The sequence below is a fragment of the Hippopotamus amphibius genome, chromosome 2, assembly GCF_030028045.1.
Source record: "Hippopotamus amphibius kiboko isolate mHipAmp2 chromosome 2, mHipAmp2.hap2, whole genome shotgun sequence".
Taxonomy (NCBI): domain Eukaryota; kingdom Metazoa; phylum Chordata; class Mammalia; order Artiodactyla; family Hippopotamidae; genus Hippopotamus; species Hippopotamus amphibius.
The window spans coordinates 208535758-208551931 of record NC_080187.1 but is presented as its reverse complement, the minus strand read 5'-3'; the positions used below and the strand labels follow the sequence as shown (position 1 = coordinate 208551931).

General features: G+C 42.3%; 2 protein-coding genes across 2 annotated transcripts in view; both read right to left on the bottom strand.

Moving 5' to 3' along the window:
- Positions 1-16174, bottom strand: part of IQCH (IQ motif containing H) — a 94544-nt gene that overhangs the window by 18585 nt on the left and 59785 nt on the right. The window contains exon 8 of the mRNA XM_057724877.1: positions 1310-1480. Coding sequence (XP_057580860.1) covers positions 1310-1480 — 171 coding nt within the window. The remainder of the gene's footprint in view (positions 1-1309; positions 1481-16174) is intronic.
- On the bottom strand, positions 5481-5993 carry LOC130846563 (60S ribosomal protein L12-like). The gene has a single exon (XM_057724881.1). It carries the CDS (start codon positions 5976-5978, stop codon positions 5481-5483), a length of 498 nt encoding a protein of 165 aa, XP_057580864.1. The 5' UTR covers positions 5979-5993.

The window sequence follows — 16174 nt, the reverse complement described above, 5'->3', positions numbered from 1 at the left end:
CACTAAGTTTCTGCCAAGGAAGGTGAGGTGGGGATCCTGGGCAGAGTTAAACAAGGGTTCTTAAAATCCAGAGGTGTCTCTTGGATCCAAAGAGACTCAACAGAGAGGCAGGAGATATTGCTCTGAAAAGATATCTCTAGGGCACTATTGTGGGGGTCCTATTAACCACTGGCATTCTTCTTTTATCTGCTTGACATATTTGGATCTCAAATGGAGCTTCATTTGCAAAAAGGACACGAAGCCCACTGTTGCAAAAGAAGGCAGAGGAAACCCTCTGGCATTGTCAGAGCAGCTGTGGCTTGAGCCCCAATTTGCTCTCATATCCCACCTACAGGAAGGGCCATCTGGTCCTCTTGACCTTTGCTCTCCTTCCCCAGGACCAACCTAGCCCACTGTCCCCACGGAATTTTACCCTTTGTTACCCAGGGTCCTGAGGTTGGTAAGTCTCAACCAGTCCCAGGACTACTGCCTCCAGCCCCCAGGAGATGTGCTAGTGATGAGATGGGGGATTGGGCCACAGATCGTAAGGGACCTCATTAAGCAAGCTTAGAAGCTGAGATTTTCCTGATGATGACAGGAGTCATTTCAAAATCACAAGTAGGGTAGCAACATGCTCAGATTCACTCTTGGTCTTGACCATCTTGCCAGGAGGCAGGGCATCTCTGTGAGACGCGGTTGTATCACTAGTGTGAAACCATGAAAGCTGAAATGAAGGCAGTATCTGAGAGGGAGAGCAGGGGTCAGAGTTGAGGTATTTCAGCAGCTAGCATCAACATGAGCTGGATGCTGACTGGGTGTGGGGTTATATACAGGGTGACTGATCAGCTTCTGGCCTGACCACCAGGAGGAGGTATAGGGCAGGAGAGACGATAAGTGCAGTTTTGGGTCGTTTGGCCCTGAGGACTCTGAGACATTCTGTTGAATATTGAATCTAGGAGTCTGAGGCTCAAAAAAGTGATCGGGGCTAGAAAAATATGGGTTTTGTTAGAAGCTTCTGGTATTGAAGCAGTGGCTGTAGATGTACTTGCCCCGGGAATCGAGTTCAGAAGGGAACAGAGGGGAACACCCAAACATCCAGCCCTGGAAAGCCCCCTGCCCTTTCGTCCTTCCACATAGTGCTTCCCGTTTCTGGATGCCACCTCCCTCTCCTGCATTCATACACCAGAAGCCCATTTCCAGAGGTTAAAAGACTTGCCTGAGATTCTTTCGTCTCTCTGGACTCATAGAGCCTGGCACACAACCAGAGCTCAGTAAATGGTGGATGAGTATTGCTGACACTGAGGAGAATCAGGAAGCATCGGTCACTTACCGGCATTTCCTCTGGGTTTAGGTGGCTCATTTTCTTGTCTTTCTTGGGAACAAAGCGGGGCACTTTAAGGGTGCTCAAACTGCAGTCCAGGTGGCCATTGGTCAAGTATAAGGTGAGCTGCGTCAGGGCCAGCTGGTCACTGTATGAGAGGTTGAGGCCTGTTGCCCACACCTAAGTAGAACAGGAGCCGTAGAAGTGAGGGTGCGATCAGCCACCAGGAGAGAAAGCCCCCACCACCCCTGACTACCCCGAACCACACCAGATCCAACTACACCAGTGAACATGTAACTTAACGGAGAAGATGTTTTCCTTCTGTTGCTCCTTCATTCAGCTGAAGGATAGTCTCCAGTCTGATTCTCATCAGAAGACTCAGGGTTCTTATGGGAAGTTACATAATTGGAAATGCCTGGCCAGGATAATCTGATGGAGGGGCCTGGTTCCAAAGGGCTCATGTGCACTTTGATTTTTCTGCCTGTGGTTTGCCACTTCTAAAGTGGCCAGTGCAGTGCCTTCTACTGAGAAATGAAGCTGACTGGGAACTCTAGGGGATGGGGAGTTAAAGCGGAGCAAACAGAGGAGGGAAAGAGTGAGTAAATATTAGAAGAGGGCAGTTTGCCCTGGCTTCAGAAAAAGCAGTGCTGGCTTCTCTGGGAATCTCAACATGATTCTTAGGGGAAACTTAGGCTTGGCCTAATAAGCCTTAGCTCTACCACTATTTTTACCTTAAGAGTGCAGTTAAGTCACTTTACCCACCCTGTGATGTCACAGTATCCTTAACCAGGAAACAATGATAGCATCCACCCTAGCTGAATCCCAGGGTAATTAGAAGGATACTATGATGCAATAGAAATTAAAATGCTTTATAAATAGACATATATAAGCAATAAGATACTCTAAGCTACTAGATAATTGAGTAATGTCCATTAACTCCTTTGACAGATACTTAACTGAGAATCCACTATGTGCTAAACTGCCGATGGCAAAGTGGGTCATATGCTACCCTCTCCCCTCTCCTGTGGCAGACCATCCTTAATTCTCTTGTCACTCCTCACCCCTACACTGAATCCAGAAGCACTCCAGAATCCTCCTCAGTTCAATGCTAAAGGCATGTTATTGTGCTAGTTATCCAAGTGTAAGAGGTAAAGAGACACATTGAAAAGGCTGGACAGGTAGAATCACATTCAATTAATTACAACACAATGAATACTTGATATAATAAGGGGGTGGAACAAAGTACTGCCAAAGCAGAAAGAATGGACAGACTGAGTTTGTCCAGTGAAGTCAGGGCCGCATCTTGGAGAAGGTAACATCTGAGCTTTGACAAGCAACACAAACATGACTGGTTCCCATGTGTCCCCACAGCATGCCAGGTGCTTCATAAACATCTCAGATCTTTATAATAACCCTAAAAATGACAGTTCCATATTACTGATAAAGAAACAGAGGTTCATAGAGGTAGCCATATCCACACAGCTAGGAATTGGTGGTGCTGGGATTTGAATCCAGTTCTGCCTGGCACCAAGTCCACCCTCCACCCTTTCCCTGCTGGAGGAGATGGCATTGATGCTGGCCCAGCCAATTCTTACCCTGGACCAGTTTCCCAGGCACACTAAAAGCTAAAGCTGCGGAGGATCAAAACATGTTCTTGTTTAATATATCCACGTCATAGAAATGTCTTGTGGAGAAAACATGAAGTATTGTGTTTCTGGAGTATGCTGTAATTAGCAGTAATGCATTTTCACTGTAGGAAGTTGGAAACTAACACATTTTCATGAAGACTTGATTAAACAGTTTCTCCCCTTAGAAGGCCTACATGTGCCCCACGCACCAACTCGGTATGTTAAAATACATAATACATCTGCCCTAGAGTGGACTCCTTGCAAACAAATCTAGCAGTGAGTGACTTGAGTAAGCATTGAATGTAAATGGCATCATTATAAGGATATTAAGAGGTCAGGCTGTCAAGGCCCCTTGCTAAACTGCAGCTAATTTCAGGAGTCATATTCGCACAGTAATGCCCTTTTATAATAGCAAATAAATCACATTTGCAACAATTGTTAAAAACTAACTGCCAAGTATCTGTTGCAGTTGTAAATATCCTATTTGTCAACCTAAATATTTCCTGCTGTATGGCATAAAATGCAAATCAGATGGGGACAGCTACTTTTCCTTAATATGAGAAAGTGAACTTGCTGTTCTTACATGTCGGGCGTTTTCCTGCAGAGCTTCTGTTTTGATGTTTCAGTGTCCTTGATCAAAGGGAAATGCATACAACAAACATTATGAATATTAATAATATTAATGTTTTGGCCATGAGGATTTCAGTGGCAAGGCAACACAGAGTCGGGGGACTGAGCACTAAGGAGTTGGAGAGCTTGAATCTGGCCCTTGCAAATAGTGCAAACTTGAATGGTTTTTTAAGCTCTCTCAGTCTCAGTATCCTTAAGTGTAAAGGGCACACATGATCATACCTACCACAATGGGTTTTGAAAACAGAATAAACGCACATAAAATTCTCTTACGTGAAGTTCAACACAGATGTTATTATTACTAAACCTTTCCTTTAAGAGGAGTCGAATCTTAAGAGACACATTTTCAGTTGCCTATTGTAGCTATTGGATTGCCTCATTTAATGGCTGTTTTCCCCATTCATAATCATTGTGTTCAACCTCACAGCTCAATCCAGTCAGTGGTTAGGTCTGAACAAGGTTGGTATTACTCTATCTCTATCATTTGACCCATGAGGATAGTGAGATCAAAAAGTGGCTTCATGGTTTGCCTAAAATCATAGAGCGTAGGCCAGAACTCTGGTCTTTTTGTAGACCCGAAGTATTTTTGCTACCCCAGGCTTCCCTAACTCCTTGGTTCACAAAGGAAATAGAACAAATTTCTTTAAGCCTTTTCCTCAACAGCAGGCTTGCCTGAATCGCTCAGATAATTGTTCTGTTCTCCATCTGGTTTTTCCATTGAAGACACCGCCTGAGGCATCTTTGTTTTGCGGACAGGGGTTCCTATTTCCCCCTCTAGACTGTCAGCCCTGTAGGGGAAGCTGCTGAGTCTTTGTCTTCTGACAGCACCCAGTGTCTGGGGCAGACTGGCTCCCAGCAGGGCACAGCAGCACCTCTGATGTCTCACTTCTGATGTTTCACAACCTTTCAGGGACACGGTCTCTTGAAGCTGGTTTCAGATTCAAATGCAGCAAATATTCATTGAGCATCTCCTCTGTGCCAGCCTCAGGCTTTCACACCATATCTCATTTAATCCTTTTCTTGATTTTGGATTTCGCTGTTACCTTTAGAACCTAATCTCTCTCTGCATCACAATTTAGATGAGCAGTGATGTACATAGAAAGACCCTACAACTGGGGATGGAGAGAAGTGGATATATTTTATTTTTTATTTATTTAAAAAAATGTTTATTTATTTATTTGGCTGTGCTGGGTATTAGTTGCGACATGTGGGATCTTTAGTTGTGGCACGCATGTGGGATCTAGTTTCCTGACCAGGGATTGAACTCGGGCCCCCTATATTGGGAGCGTGGAGTCTTAACCGCTGGACCACCAGGGAAGTACTGAGAGAAGTGGATATATTTTTAATGTTTAGAAAGTGGCTTTGACATGACTTGTAGGACTTGAAATGACTTGACCAATTGACAGGTTAATTGATTATATGTGAGGTTGAGGGAAAAACCCCAATGAAGGGTAGCGCTGTAAAGACCCTTAAAAATCATCAAATACAATTGGTTTATTTTATAAATAGAGCAACTCTAGTGTGAGAAGCAAAGTGGTTTGCCCTGGGTTTCAGAACCATATCAAAGGTATGGGACAAGAAACCAAGGTGTCTCAGCTCCTAGTCATAAAGCACTTGTTGATAGTTGTTTGACTGATTAATGATATTCAAAATCCATTTTGTTAAAAACGGCTAGAACACTAAGGAGATTTACATCAAGGCCTTAAGAAGCATGAGCAACACAAAAATCTTCATCTCAGCATTACTTGTAAAGTTGAAAAATTGCAGCTGTCTAACATTTGGGCATTGGTTAAGGAGATTATGACATATCCAAGTGATGGGAGAATCTATGATATTATCGTTAAAGACAATGATTGTGACTAACTTTTGTTGTTGTTGTTGTTGGTTGTCAGATAACCCTATATTATTTTTCTTTGCAGTTCTTAACTAGCTGGGCATTCCACCGCACCACTGTTGATGTCATCTATGATGTGGTGAGGGTGGCGGCCATTAACATTGCAGCCCACAGACTGGGCGGTCCCCAGGATCTCTTTAATGGTTCCAGAGAGTTCTCCAGCTAAAGATCGATGCCGCATCTGTCGGGCAATGTTGACAATTTCATCAAAAGTGATGTTTCCACTGTGCTTAATGCTTTTCTGCTTCTTTCTGTCTCTTGGCAGTTCTTTGAGGGCTTTGATGATCAGGGCAGAGGCAGAAGGTACCACCTCAATCTGGGCCTGTCTATTCTGAATGGTCAGTTTCACTGTAATCCTCAGACCCTTCCAGTCACCAGTTGCCTTGGTGATGTCATCACCAACCTTTTCTGGAGACAGACCCAGGGGGCTGATCTTGGGGGCCAGGGCAGATGTGGCACCGACTTCCCCACCAGTGCACCTCAGGTACACAACTTTGATCCCGTTGGGGTTGAACTTAGGCGGCATGATGGAGGCAGCTGGTGTCGGGTGAACCCGGATTCAGGACAATCGAAGAAAATTGCACCTTGGCCTCCTCTGAGCCGAAAGCAGAAAGGTGACTAACTTTTGATGATGTAGGAAGATACACAAAGCAGCAAGAGAAGGATATAAAGTCATATGAGCAATATGACTTCAACTTTGTAAAAATATTATATCTAGAAAAGGCTAGATGAGAATATAACAAAACTTTAACGTTAGCATATTTATGGTAAGTAAAATTATATATAGGCTCTCATGTATATTCTAGATCTGCACTATTTAATATGGTAGCCACTGGTCATATGTACCTATTGAGCACTTGAAATGTGGTTGGTTCAAATTGAGATGTGCTATAAAAGTAAAATTCACACCAGATTTTGAAGAATGAGAAGGTAAAAAGAGTGTGAAATTAATATTTTATACAGATTACATGTTGAAATGGTACTATTCTAGTTATGTTGGGTTAAATAAAACACATTATGTATTAAAATTATTTTCATTAATTTTTTGGGGTTACATTTTAAAATGAGGCTACTAGAAAATTAGAAATTACCCATGTGGCTTATATTTGTGCCTTACATTCTATTTCTAATTTAATTGGTTGCAAAAAAAGTCCATTGCATCTTCAGTCAGGGGCGGGGCCAGTAGGGGTGGGGTGGGGTGGGGAGAAGTGCTGCAGAGGCCCAGATCTCCTCTCCCTGACCGGCTCTGGGCTGGATGCAGTCCTCACTACATCTATGTTGGGAGACCTGGGACAAGGTGCACAAAACACAGGGCAGAAGACAAACCAAGAAACTGCAGCAACCTCATTGCTTTTAAACAAGAATGTGAGTACTGAAGACAGAGTCAGGCAGAGGTGAGCTTGCCCAGAATTGTTCAGTTCCAAGGCTCTGGGTCCTACTTAGGCTGCAAGCTTTGGGATGAAATGGTAATAACACACTTCTGTGTGGGGAGGTGTGGGAGACAGGGTCCTGGTATTAAGCTCTTTTTGCCTTAGGTGTTTCAGGCAGATGGAGGCCGCCTGCTCACCCCTGCTGCTTCTGCCTCTTTCCTGTGACAGGCAGGATGGATGGGTGGCAGAGGATATAGATGTGGGCAGATGTGCTCAGGCCCTACATTCTGTGACTATCTCCAAGGGCAAATAAAGTAGCAAAGATTTTGGTCTTGCCAATCTTCTCCTATGGGCATTGGGGTAGGAATGGAACTGAGGGACTAATTTATAGATCAAATAACATTTGTTGAAGAATCATAGAATTTCAGAGCTGTCAGAGTCCTGGATGTTTTGTAGACCCATCTCTAGGTTTTCTTTTCTTCTTCTTTATTTGTAAGGAGAAGAATCTGATGCTCCAGACAGGATAAGTGACTTGCTAAAGGCCCTACTCTTGGTACTAGGGTCTAAGACAAATATTCGTGACTCTCAGCAAGTCACCTCTCTGGGCCACTTTCCTTGCCTAATCACTGGGGATAATAGTCCTGGTGGACCCTCCCTCAGTTGCCTCTAGATGTATCTATGAGGCTAATTGGGAATTGTGAAGATTTCTAAGCTCGTGTAGAATTTTTTTTATTTGAAGATTTTTATTTAGAACCTTTCATTCTGATAATAAATTTGGAAAAATAATCAGTAGGTTCAGGATATTCATAGTTCTTTAATTTTTATTTATTTATTTTTTAATGAATTTTTAATGGTTTGTTTATTTGTTTGTTTATTTATTTATTTATGGCTGTGTTGGGTCTTCATTGCTTCGCGCGGGCTTTCTCTAGTTGTGGCGACTGGGGGCTACTCTCTGTTGTGTGCGTGGGCTTTTCATTGTGGTGACTTCTCTTGTTGTGGAGCATGGCCTCTAGGTGTATGGGCTTCAGTAGTTTCAGCATGTGGGCTCAGCAGTTGTGGCTTCTGGGCTCTAGAACACAGGCTCAGTAGTTGTGGCGCATGGGCTTAGTTGCTTCATGGCATGTGGGATCTTCCTGGACCAGAGATCAAACTTGCGTCCCCTGCATTGGCAGGCAGCTTCTTAACCACTCTGCCACCAGGGACGTCCTCATGGTTTTTTTTTAAATTTGAATTTTTAAATTGAAGTATAGGTGATTTACAATATTATGTTATTTTAAGGTGTACAACACCAATTCAGTATTTTTACAGATTATACTCCGTTTAAAGTTATTATAAAATATTGACTATATTCCCTGTGCTGTACAGTATAGTCTTGTAGCTTATTTATTTTATACATAATAGTTTGTACCTCTTAATCCCTTACCCCTATCTCGCCCCTCTCTCTGACCCTCTCCCCACTGGTAACCACTAGTTTGCTCTCTATATCTGTGAGCCTGTTTCCTTTTGGTTATATTCACTAGTTTGTTTTATTATTTTAGATTCCACATATAAGTGATAACAAACAGCATTTGCCTTTCTCTTTTTTCACTAAGCATAACAACCCCCAGGTCCATCTATGTTGCTGGTGTGGAATTTTCTTAAAAGGTAAATCCTCCAACTAATGCTACCGAGAGACGCAGCACGGAGAATTCACCCACCACGGAGGTGGTATCAGGCCTTTAGAGCAGCATGTGATATACAGCCCACCCTCCTCAGCAGCCTGTCGTGGCTGCAGGATGTGTGTATCACCTCCCTGCCCACATTCATGTCTTTATTCACAGTCTGAACATGATAGGAAATCCATCATTCGATCACTTGATTCTTTCTAGAGCAAGACCAAACCCTCAGTCAGACCCACAGCTATGCCTAAGCTGTGGAGACCAGGCCACCTGCCCAGCTCTCTGCTGACTGGGTAATATAGCCATGGGTAGCCAAGGTTCCCTCTGTCCTTACTGGTTTGGCTAAATACAGAGCTGAAGGCTTATTTCCTACTTACAACTGTGAAGGCTGGGAATCCATTGGAGGGTGCTAAGCAGAGGAGTGACATGATATAACATATTTTTAAAGGGTTACCCTGGTTGTAGTGGGGAGAAGAGACCACGAGGGGACAAGGATGGAAACAGTGAGGTCAGTGACGAGGCTCTTTGCAGTAGTACGGGTGAGAGATGATAGTGGGTGGTCCAGCACAGTAATAGTAGAGGGTGGGAGAAGTGGTCATATTATAGATACATTTCAAAACTAGAACCTAAAGGACTTATTGATGGGTTGGATGCAGGTGTGAGAGAAAGAGAGGAGTCAAGGATGTTTCCAAGACTTTTGCCCTGAAAAAATGGAAGGGTGGAATCACCATGTACTGTGTGGGACAGATTGCTAGAGGAATAGTTCAAAGGATAAATTAAGACTTCAGGTTTGGATGTGTTAAGTGTCAGGTGCCTTTGTTGAACAGTGTTCTAGAGGATGGGATGGGATCTCAGGCACCTTTTCTCCTTTCTCAGCTGTAAAATCAGGAGGATATCCTTGGCTGGGTTGGGAGATAAAGCAGAATCAGTCCCTATAGGGAGGCATCTTTTTCTCTGCTGTTACTTTTGGGCCTTGTGCTCAAGGCTCTCTTTGGTTGGGGAGAGGCAAGGTCTGTAGGACATGAGGCCTTCCCCCAGATGACATGCTTCTCACCAGGTTTAGGTCAAAATGAAATAAGGCTGAGAAGGGCAGCTTGGTAGGGAAAAGAAGTGATGGTAGCTTGAGGGCGATAGGGACTAGAGAGGCTGGTGCCTTGAGGGAGGCAAATGTCTTTAGTGGATGGAAAGAGCACTGGGCCGGAGTTATAGGACCTCACTGGGAGGGAGTGCTGGCCTCGCCACTTACTGTCTCTGTGATCTTAACTTTCTTCCCCTCTCTGGGCCTCAGTTTCTTCGTCTGTTAACACAGACAAACGGTCGCTATCTCTGAGGGCTGTTGTAAAGATCCAGTGGCTACATGAGATCTTGTGTGAGACTGTTATTGTGGGGTCTGGCAGAAACAAGTCTCGTTTGTATTTGTTTCCTGTGAGACTGCCAGGAGCAGAGTCTGGGGCAGGAGTAAGAACTCATTTGCTTGGCTCTTGACTTTGGTATTCTGGCCTGATTCTCAGAGATAGGGTTCACACTTAAATCTTCTCAGATGCTGTTTAAAAATCCTGGCTATCATACAGAGAACATACTTTCTTAAGCAGTTTCTAAATGAGATCTCTTCCCATTTTGATCACTAAATCACCAGACAGATCAAATTCTCCATTGTGGTAAATAACACACCTGATACTTAATTTTAAGGAAGGTGATACACTGCACTGTAAGAATTTTTATTTAGGAAAATATTAATGTGATTATATTATTTGGTAAGAATGGTTTGTATTACATAAAACTTTCAATAGATAGGCAGAGGGGACTGCAGCCTCTTGGCATGTTGCCACCTAGTGGCGGCTTCTGGGATGGCCCAGCCTCCCAGAGAGGTGAAGAACTGCAGCTACTGCGGGATGGAGCAGTCACTCTGGGCCCTGATCAACAGTTGAGACTCCTAGTATTCATCCTGGAGGCCTTCCCCTCTGTCTCTATTAATCCTATCCATCCTTTTGGCCATGATTTTTTTTTCTTCAGATTATTGGAGTATAATTGCTTTACAATGTTGTGCCAGTTTCCGCTGTACTCAGCTGTATTTATACATATATCCCCATAGCCTCTCTTCCTGCCCTCCCTATCTCACCCCTCTAAGTCATCACCAAGCACTGAGTTGATCTTCCTGTGCTATGCAGCAGCTTTTGGGCACGATTTAAATCACAACTCCACAAGGCTGTCTCTGAGCAACTAGAGTATCCATTCTCTCTCCTACCCACCCTGGATGGTACCTTAATATTGGGCCTTTGGCGTTCATGGGACCAAAGGCAGCAAAAAATCTGGGCCATGCCATTTAGCACTCAGGGCCCAGTAGTCCACCATGCCTAGAGCCTCCATGATTTTCAAAGACCTTAAAAATATTTGGATTCTGGTGTGGGGGGGTAGTTACTGGCCCCCAAATATGAAAATAAAACTATCAAATAACAGTGCTATAAAAATATCAACAAAATTGACATGTCAGTTAAACACAACGCAACTCTTTTACACAATTATGTCTCTGTCACATTCCACAAGAGTGCATTTATATATTTGATGTGATGTAGGGTAACGGGATCTCTAAAACTGAAAATATTCAGGGCCCAAAGGGGTCTATTTAAACAGTCCTGTCCTGCAGACCTAAAATGACATTCATCTTTCTCAATTCCTCATTTTATGGCCGAGGACTCAGAGGTGAACTGACTTGCTCAGGTCCCACAATTAGGGGAAGAGCTGGAATCAATTTTCCTGACTCCTGCTCCAACTCTTTCCATGACACCTAATTACCAGTATTCATAGTCCAATTTCTTTATAGTGCCAGAAGCTTCTCTGTGACTTTGGAAATTCTTTCAGGATGTGTAGGAACTATATTCAAAATTAATTTTGGGATCTAAAATGGAAAATATTGAAATTTAAGCCTGCACTATCAGCAGCTGTATTTATGTTTCCCACTTTTGTAAAAAAAATCACAAAATTTTTAACATACCCTTGCCTTCTCTGCTTCCTTTTCTAAGCTTCTTCCACTACCTCTACAAATTTATGATTCTCTATTACTTTCGAGATTGATGGCCTAAACTGATATTGTTTGTATTCTCAAGGTACAGAATTACATACTCATTTCTTTTTTCCTTTTAAGTATTTCCTCACTTTTTTGATAATGAACTTTTGGAAGGCCATTTTCTTATTTTGACATTAAGCAGTAAGCTATAATAAACATGAAAGCCCAATTTTTATAACCTGTTATAGGTTTCTAGGACTAGTAATTATATATGCTTCTTCCATGCCCGTTCAATATAATAATCCCATGCTGTAGATAGTTATTCTTCAATTTTCATGCTGTAAATGTCAGAACTGGTGAATGATTTGCTTTATTGAGAAGTACTCTTTTAAAATTGTTGCAAATGATCTCCAGAAGGCTTTTGTGTGGATTTTCAAGGCAGAAAGCTGTTGTTCTGGAGCTCCTATTGAGGAGCATTCCTGTTCCCAGTCCTTGTGGACACGGAAGGCTGTCTTGCAAAGTGAGGTGGGGGTGTGCATGTAGCAGTGGCCCCATCAGTGCAATGAGTTGGCAGCAGAGTTTGCCTTTCCCTCCTATTTTCCTTGACAGCTCCAGTAAACCATAATGTTTTATAAAGAACAATGCTGGTGGGCAAGAAACATGCGCTGTCGCCTTGGAGGTGATCTTGTCCAGTCTCCTCAATCTCCAGGCACAAGACTCCAAGAGGGGAAGAGACCAGAGCTCAGAACTCTTGATTTCAAGTCCAAGGCAAGTCTGTTTACATTTGCAAAATTTCTAGAGAGGAGAATCAGACTGACAGCAGGGCCCTCTGATTCATATCTGAATCCTGCATGCCTAGCACAGCACTCTTGATGAGTAAGCGAAATAAATCTTCCCTTTAAAACACAGAAAGGAAAGATACCACTTCAAACCTACAAAGATGGCTGAAATAAAAAAGACAATAACAAATGTGGGCAAAGATATGGAGAAATAGGAACCTTCAAGCATTGCTAGTAAGATTGTAAAATGGTACAGCCACTTTGAAAAAACACTTTGGCAGTTTCTCAAAGAGTTGATGTAGAGTTATCATATGACCCATCAATTCTACGCCTAGGTACACAAGCAAGAGAAATGAAAACATGTTTACACAAAAACTTGTGCATGAATGTTCATAACAACATGATTCGTAATCATGAGGGGAAGCAACGCAAATGTCCATCAACTGATGAGTGGATAAACAAAATGTGGTCTATCCATACACTGGGATATTACTCAGCCATTTAAAGGAACAGAGCACTGATAAATGCTTAAACATGGATGGACCTTGAAAATATTCTGTTAAGTGAAAGAAGCCAGTCACAAAAGAACACCTACTGTATGATCCCATTTATATGAAATGTCAAGAACAGGGAAATCCATAGAAGCAGAAAGTGGTTTTCAGTGGCTGGAAGGAAGAGGGTATGGACAGTGCTTATAGAGTAAAGGAAATGGTCTAAAATTTATGAAAATTTAGATAATTATGGCTGTATAACTCTGTGAATATACTAAAAGCCACTGAACTGTACACTTTAAAAGAGTGAGTTTTATGTATATGATATCTCAATAAAGCTGCCCTCCCCCACCACACACACACTCCAGTCTCCAGGAGACCCATTCTAGGGAGGATGCATCCACAATTGGTATGTCCACTGGTTTGAATCTAGCTGCATGTGTAAATCATGACTGAATTACGGAGACTGTGATAAACCACCTCCCAGACTGCCCTCTGAATTTATTCTAGGTATTCTTCAAGTCTACACTTCAGAAAGCTTCTCCATATGTGGGTAAAAAATACTTGCTTTATGCACGAAAGCAAACTAGCACTCAGCAAGAGTTATTACCTGGAACTCAATAAGCAGTCATGGGCTGGAAGGGATAATATATTAGCATTTGTCAAGAAGACTCAGTTAGGTCTGGGGATGCAGTGTCACTTTTCTGTGACTGGCAGTACACTTCCTCTGACTGCCTGCTGCAGGCTTTCACTTTGTATCAGCTCCTGTACTGAGTGGGGCTGGGTGTGGTCAAATCCAGAAGAGAGGCAATTGGGCATGTGACTAAAGGAAAGCTTTTTTTAAATTTTTTTATTTTGTTTTTTAAGGAAAGCTTTGTTTTAAACACGTCTGCTTCCCTTCTTCCATCCTGTTACTCCTTCCAGGGCCTCCCAATGCCTCAGCCTACCTTCTGTGGTTTGGGGTGCCCCCCTAGCCCTATGTCCTCCATAGTGACATCAAGTTAATCCAGTAATACAATGAGTCATGATTAATTTCATGACGGTAGAGGGCTGTTTACCGTAATGGAACATTTTGGATTTGGTTATCTGAGAGATGAATCTGAATTCCACGACTTTGCCTTCATTGTCTACAGATTCTGGTGTTTGAAAGATATGGCACCGTATCAAGCCAATATGTGTCTTTGTTGATGGCTGCAGTACTTAGAAAGCTGTGTATTTGACCACATGGAGGACAGACTGTAGGAGGGAGACTTAGGGAAGGAAAGAGGAAGGGAAATTAATGTACATTCAGGGTCTGTTATGTACAAGGCACTCTGGTATTTTCTCATGTCATCCTCACAACAACCTTGTGAAGTAGATATTAACGCCTACATTTTATAGAAGTGGAAGTGGAGGCCCAAAGAACCCAGAAACCTGCCCAAGTTCCACACCTGAGTGGCAGGGCTAGGATTAAGGCCCAAGTTTGCCTGGCTCTGAAGTGCAGGTTTTCCTCTCGTGCTTGATCTTGGAGATTACCCTCTACCTGGCAAGGGAAACAAATGCTTGGTAGAAGTGAGAGAGCACCATGCTGCCAGCAGTCACATCCAGAAGCTCCACCAATTATTTGGTGATTCTGAAGCCAGAGAAAGGCTGTGATTTACCGTGGAACTTTGGGCAAGCCACTTAACACCTTTCTGCCTCGCCTTCCCTATTATTTTTTTGTCTATAAAGCCCTCTGAGAGCCTATAATGAAAGAGCTATACAAAGACAGAGAAATATTGTCCTTCAGTGTAGGCAAAAAGCCCAGGTTCCTACCTGTGATCAATAGAAGTCCTGTGGCACTTTCCAGAAACATATGGGTGGAGTTTTAGGGCCCTGGGAAAAATTTCAGTTGAGTAGCTGCTAACCGAAAATCACCCTGTAGTTTCACCTGAGTAAGTGGTTTTCAGTCCCGGCTTACCTGTCAGGGCTCGGCTGCTCTGTTAGACCTCTGCTCCTCTGAGCATCACCCCAGAGGCTGCTTTGACTGACTGGTACCATTTGTCCCTAAGTTCAATTTCTAGCAAATGAAGCAAGCTCATTAAGGGAAGTATTTCCTTTCTTCCTTCCTCCTCTCCTCCCTCCTTCTCCCCATCTCTTCTTCTGAAATGCAATGCACTCATTCTTAACATACAGCTTACTCTCAGGAGGATGCACTAGAGGGCTCGTAAGTCATGGCAGATCAGTGTGAATTCTTAGTTTTAGCTCTATTTGTATTTGATAAGCATTTTATACAATCTTCAAGGCAATTTGTAGGAAAAAAAATTGTGAAATCACTTTCTTCATATTTCCTTCATCAACAAGTGAATTAAAAATACAAAGTATAAATATATTGATGTTTTCACCCCAAATCTGAGGTAGCACATTCTTTGGTATACCATGAGTCTTTAACATGAGTAGAAGTCTTACAGTTATTTCTTTGAAAAGTGTCTTTTTTATATTACGCTTCTTTAGAGCTGTCCTCTTATTATCCACACTTCTACTTATGGAGGGTAGGGCTCTTAGTAGCTGACACAAAGGGTTCAAAACCTGCTACTTTCAGTTCAGAAGAACCCATTTGTCCTCCGTGGTGGTAACTGCCAACTCCATGCTCTTCTTGGAGACACATGTGACTCTTTTCTCTATAATTCCTTTGTATTTCCTGACAGTGTTCTCCTCATGGAGGACATGGAGGAGGGGAATTCTGGTATTTTATTTGGACTTTTATTTTGTATTGGCTCCTGACTTATCCTGGTCAAGTTTCAATGGGTTGGTTTGATATTATTTACATATTAAGACATTTGTGAAGAAATTGGATAAGGTTTAAAAAACAAACGTAAATAAGTAGTATTCTAGAGTGGGCTAGGAATGTGGCATGATAGGGGAAGACGGACTCCCTCAAAAAAGTGAAGCCATTTCATTTATTTATTTATAAGGGCTTAGAATGCTAGGCAACACAATGAATCTTATGTTTAAGAAAGCAAAATATATGTTTAAAGGAATATACATATTGTTAAAACAGTTCTATTTATGCAAAAGATTCATGCAACTTTATAAAGGTTTTCAGGGATTTTAAAGGATTTTAAGTGCTGTGTTAGACTGTACTAGTAACAGATGTTCAATGGCATGTTTAAGTTTTTGTTTTACTGAAAAAGCAGTGGATTGCTTGATATTTCCTTTAAAAAAATCATACCAAAGTCACCACACTTTAAGTATAGCTCAAATCCATTATTTCTAAAAAGCATAAATGATTTAAAATAACGTAAGGGCTCCTAAAAATAAATATTACTGTGGTGGAGCTAGAAGAATTTGTTTGCTAAATATTCCCTTCAGAGTCCCAGTCTTTTGTGTCACTTCTTGTTCTTTTTCTATGAAGACAGATGGTGTCAGTAATTGCCTATATATTTAATTAAGTTAAAAAGC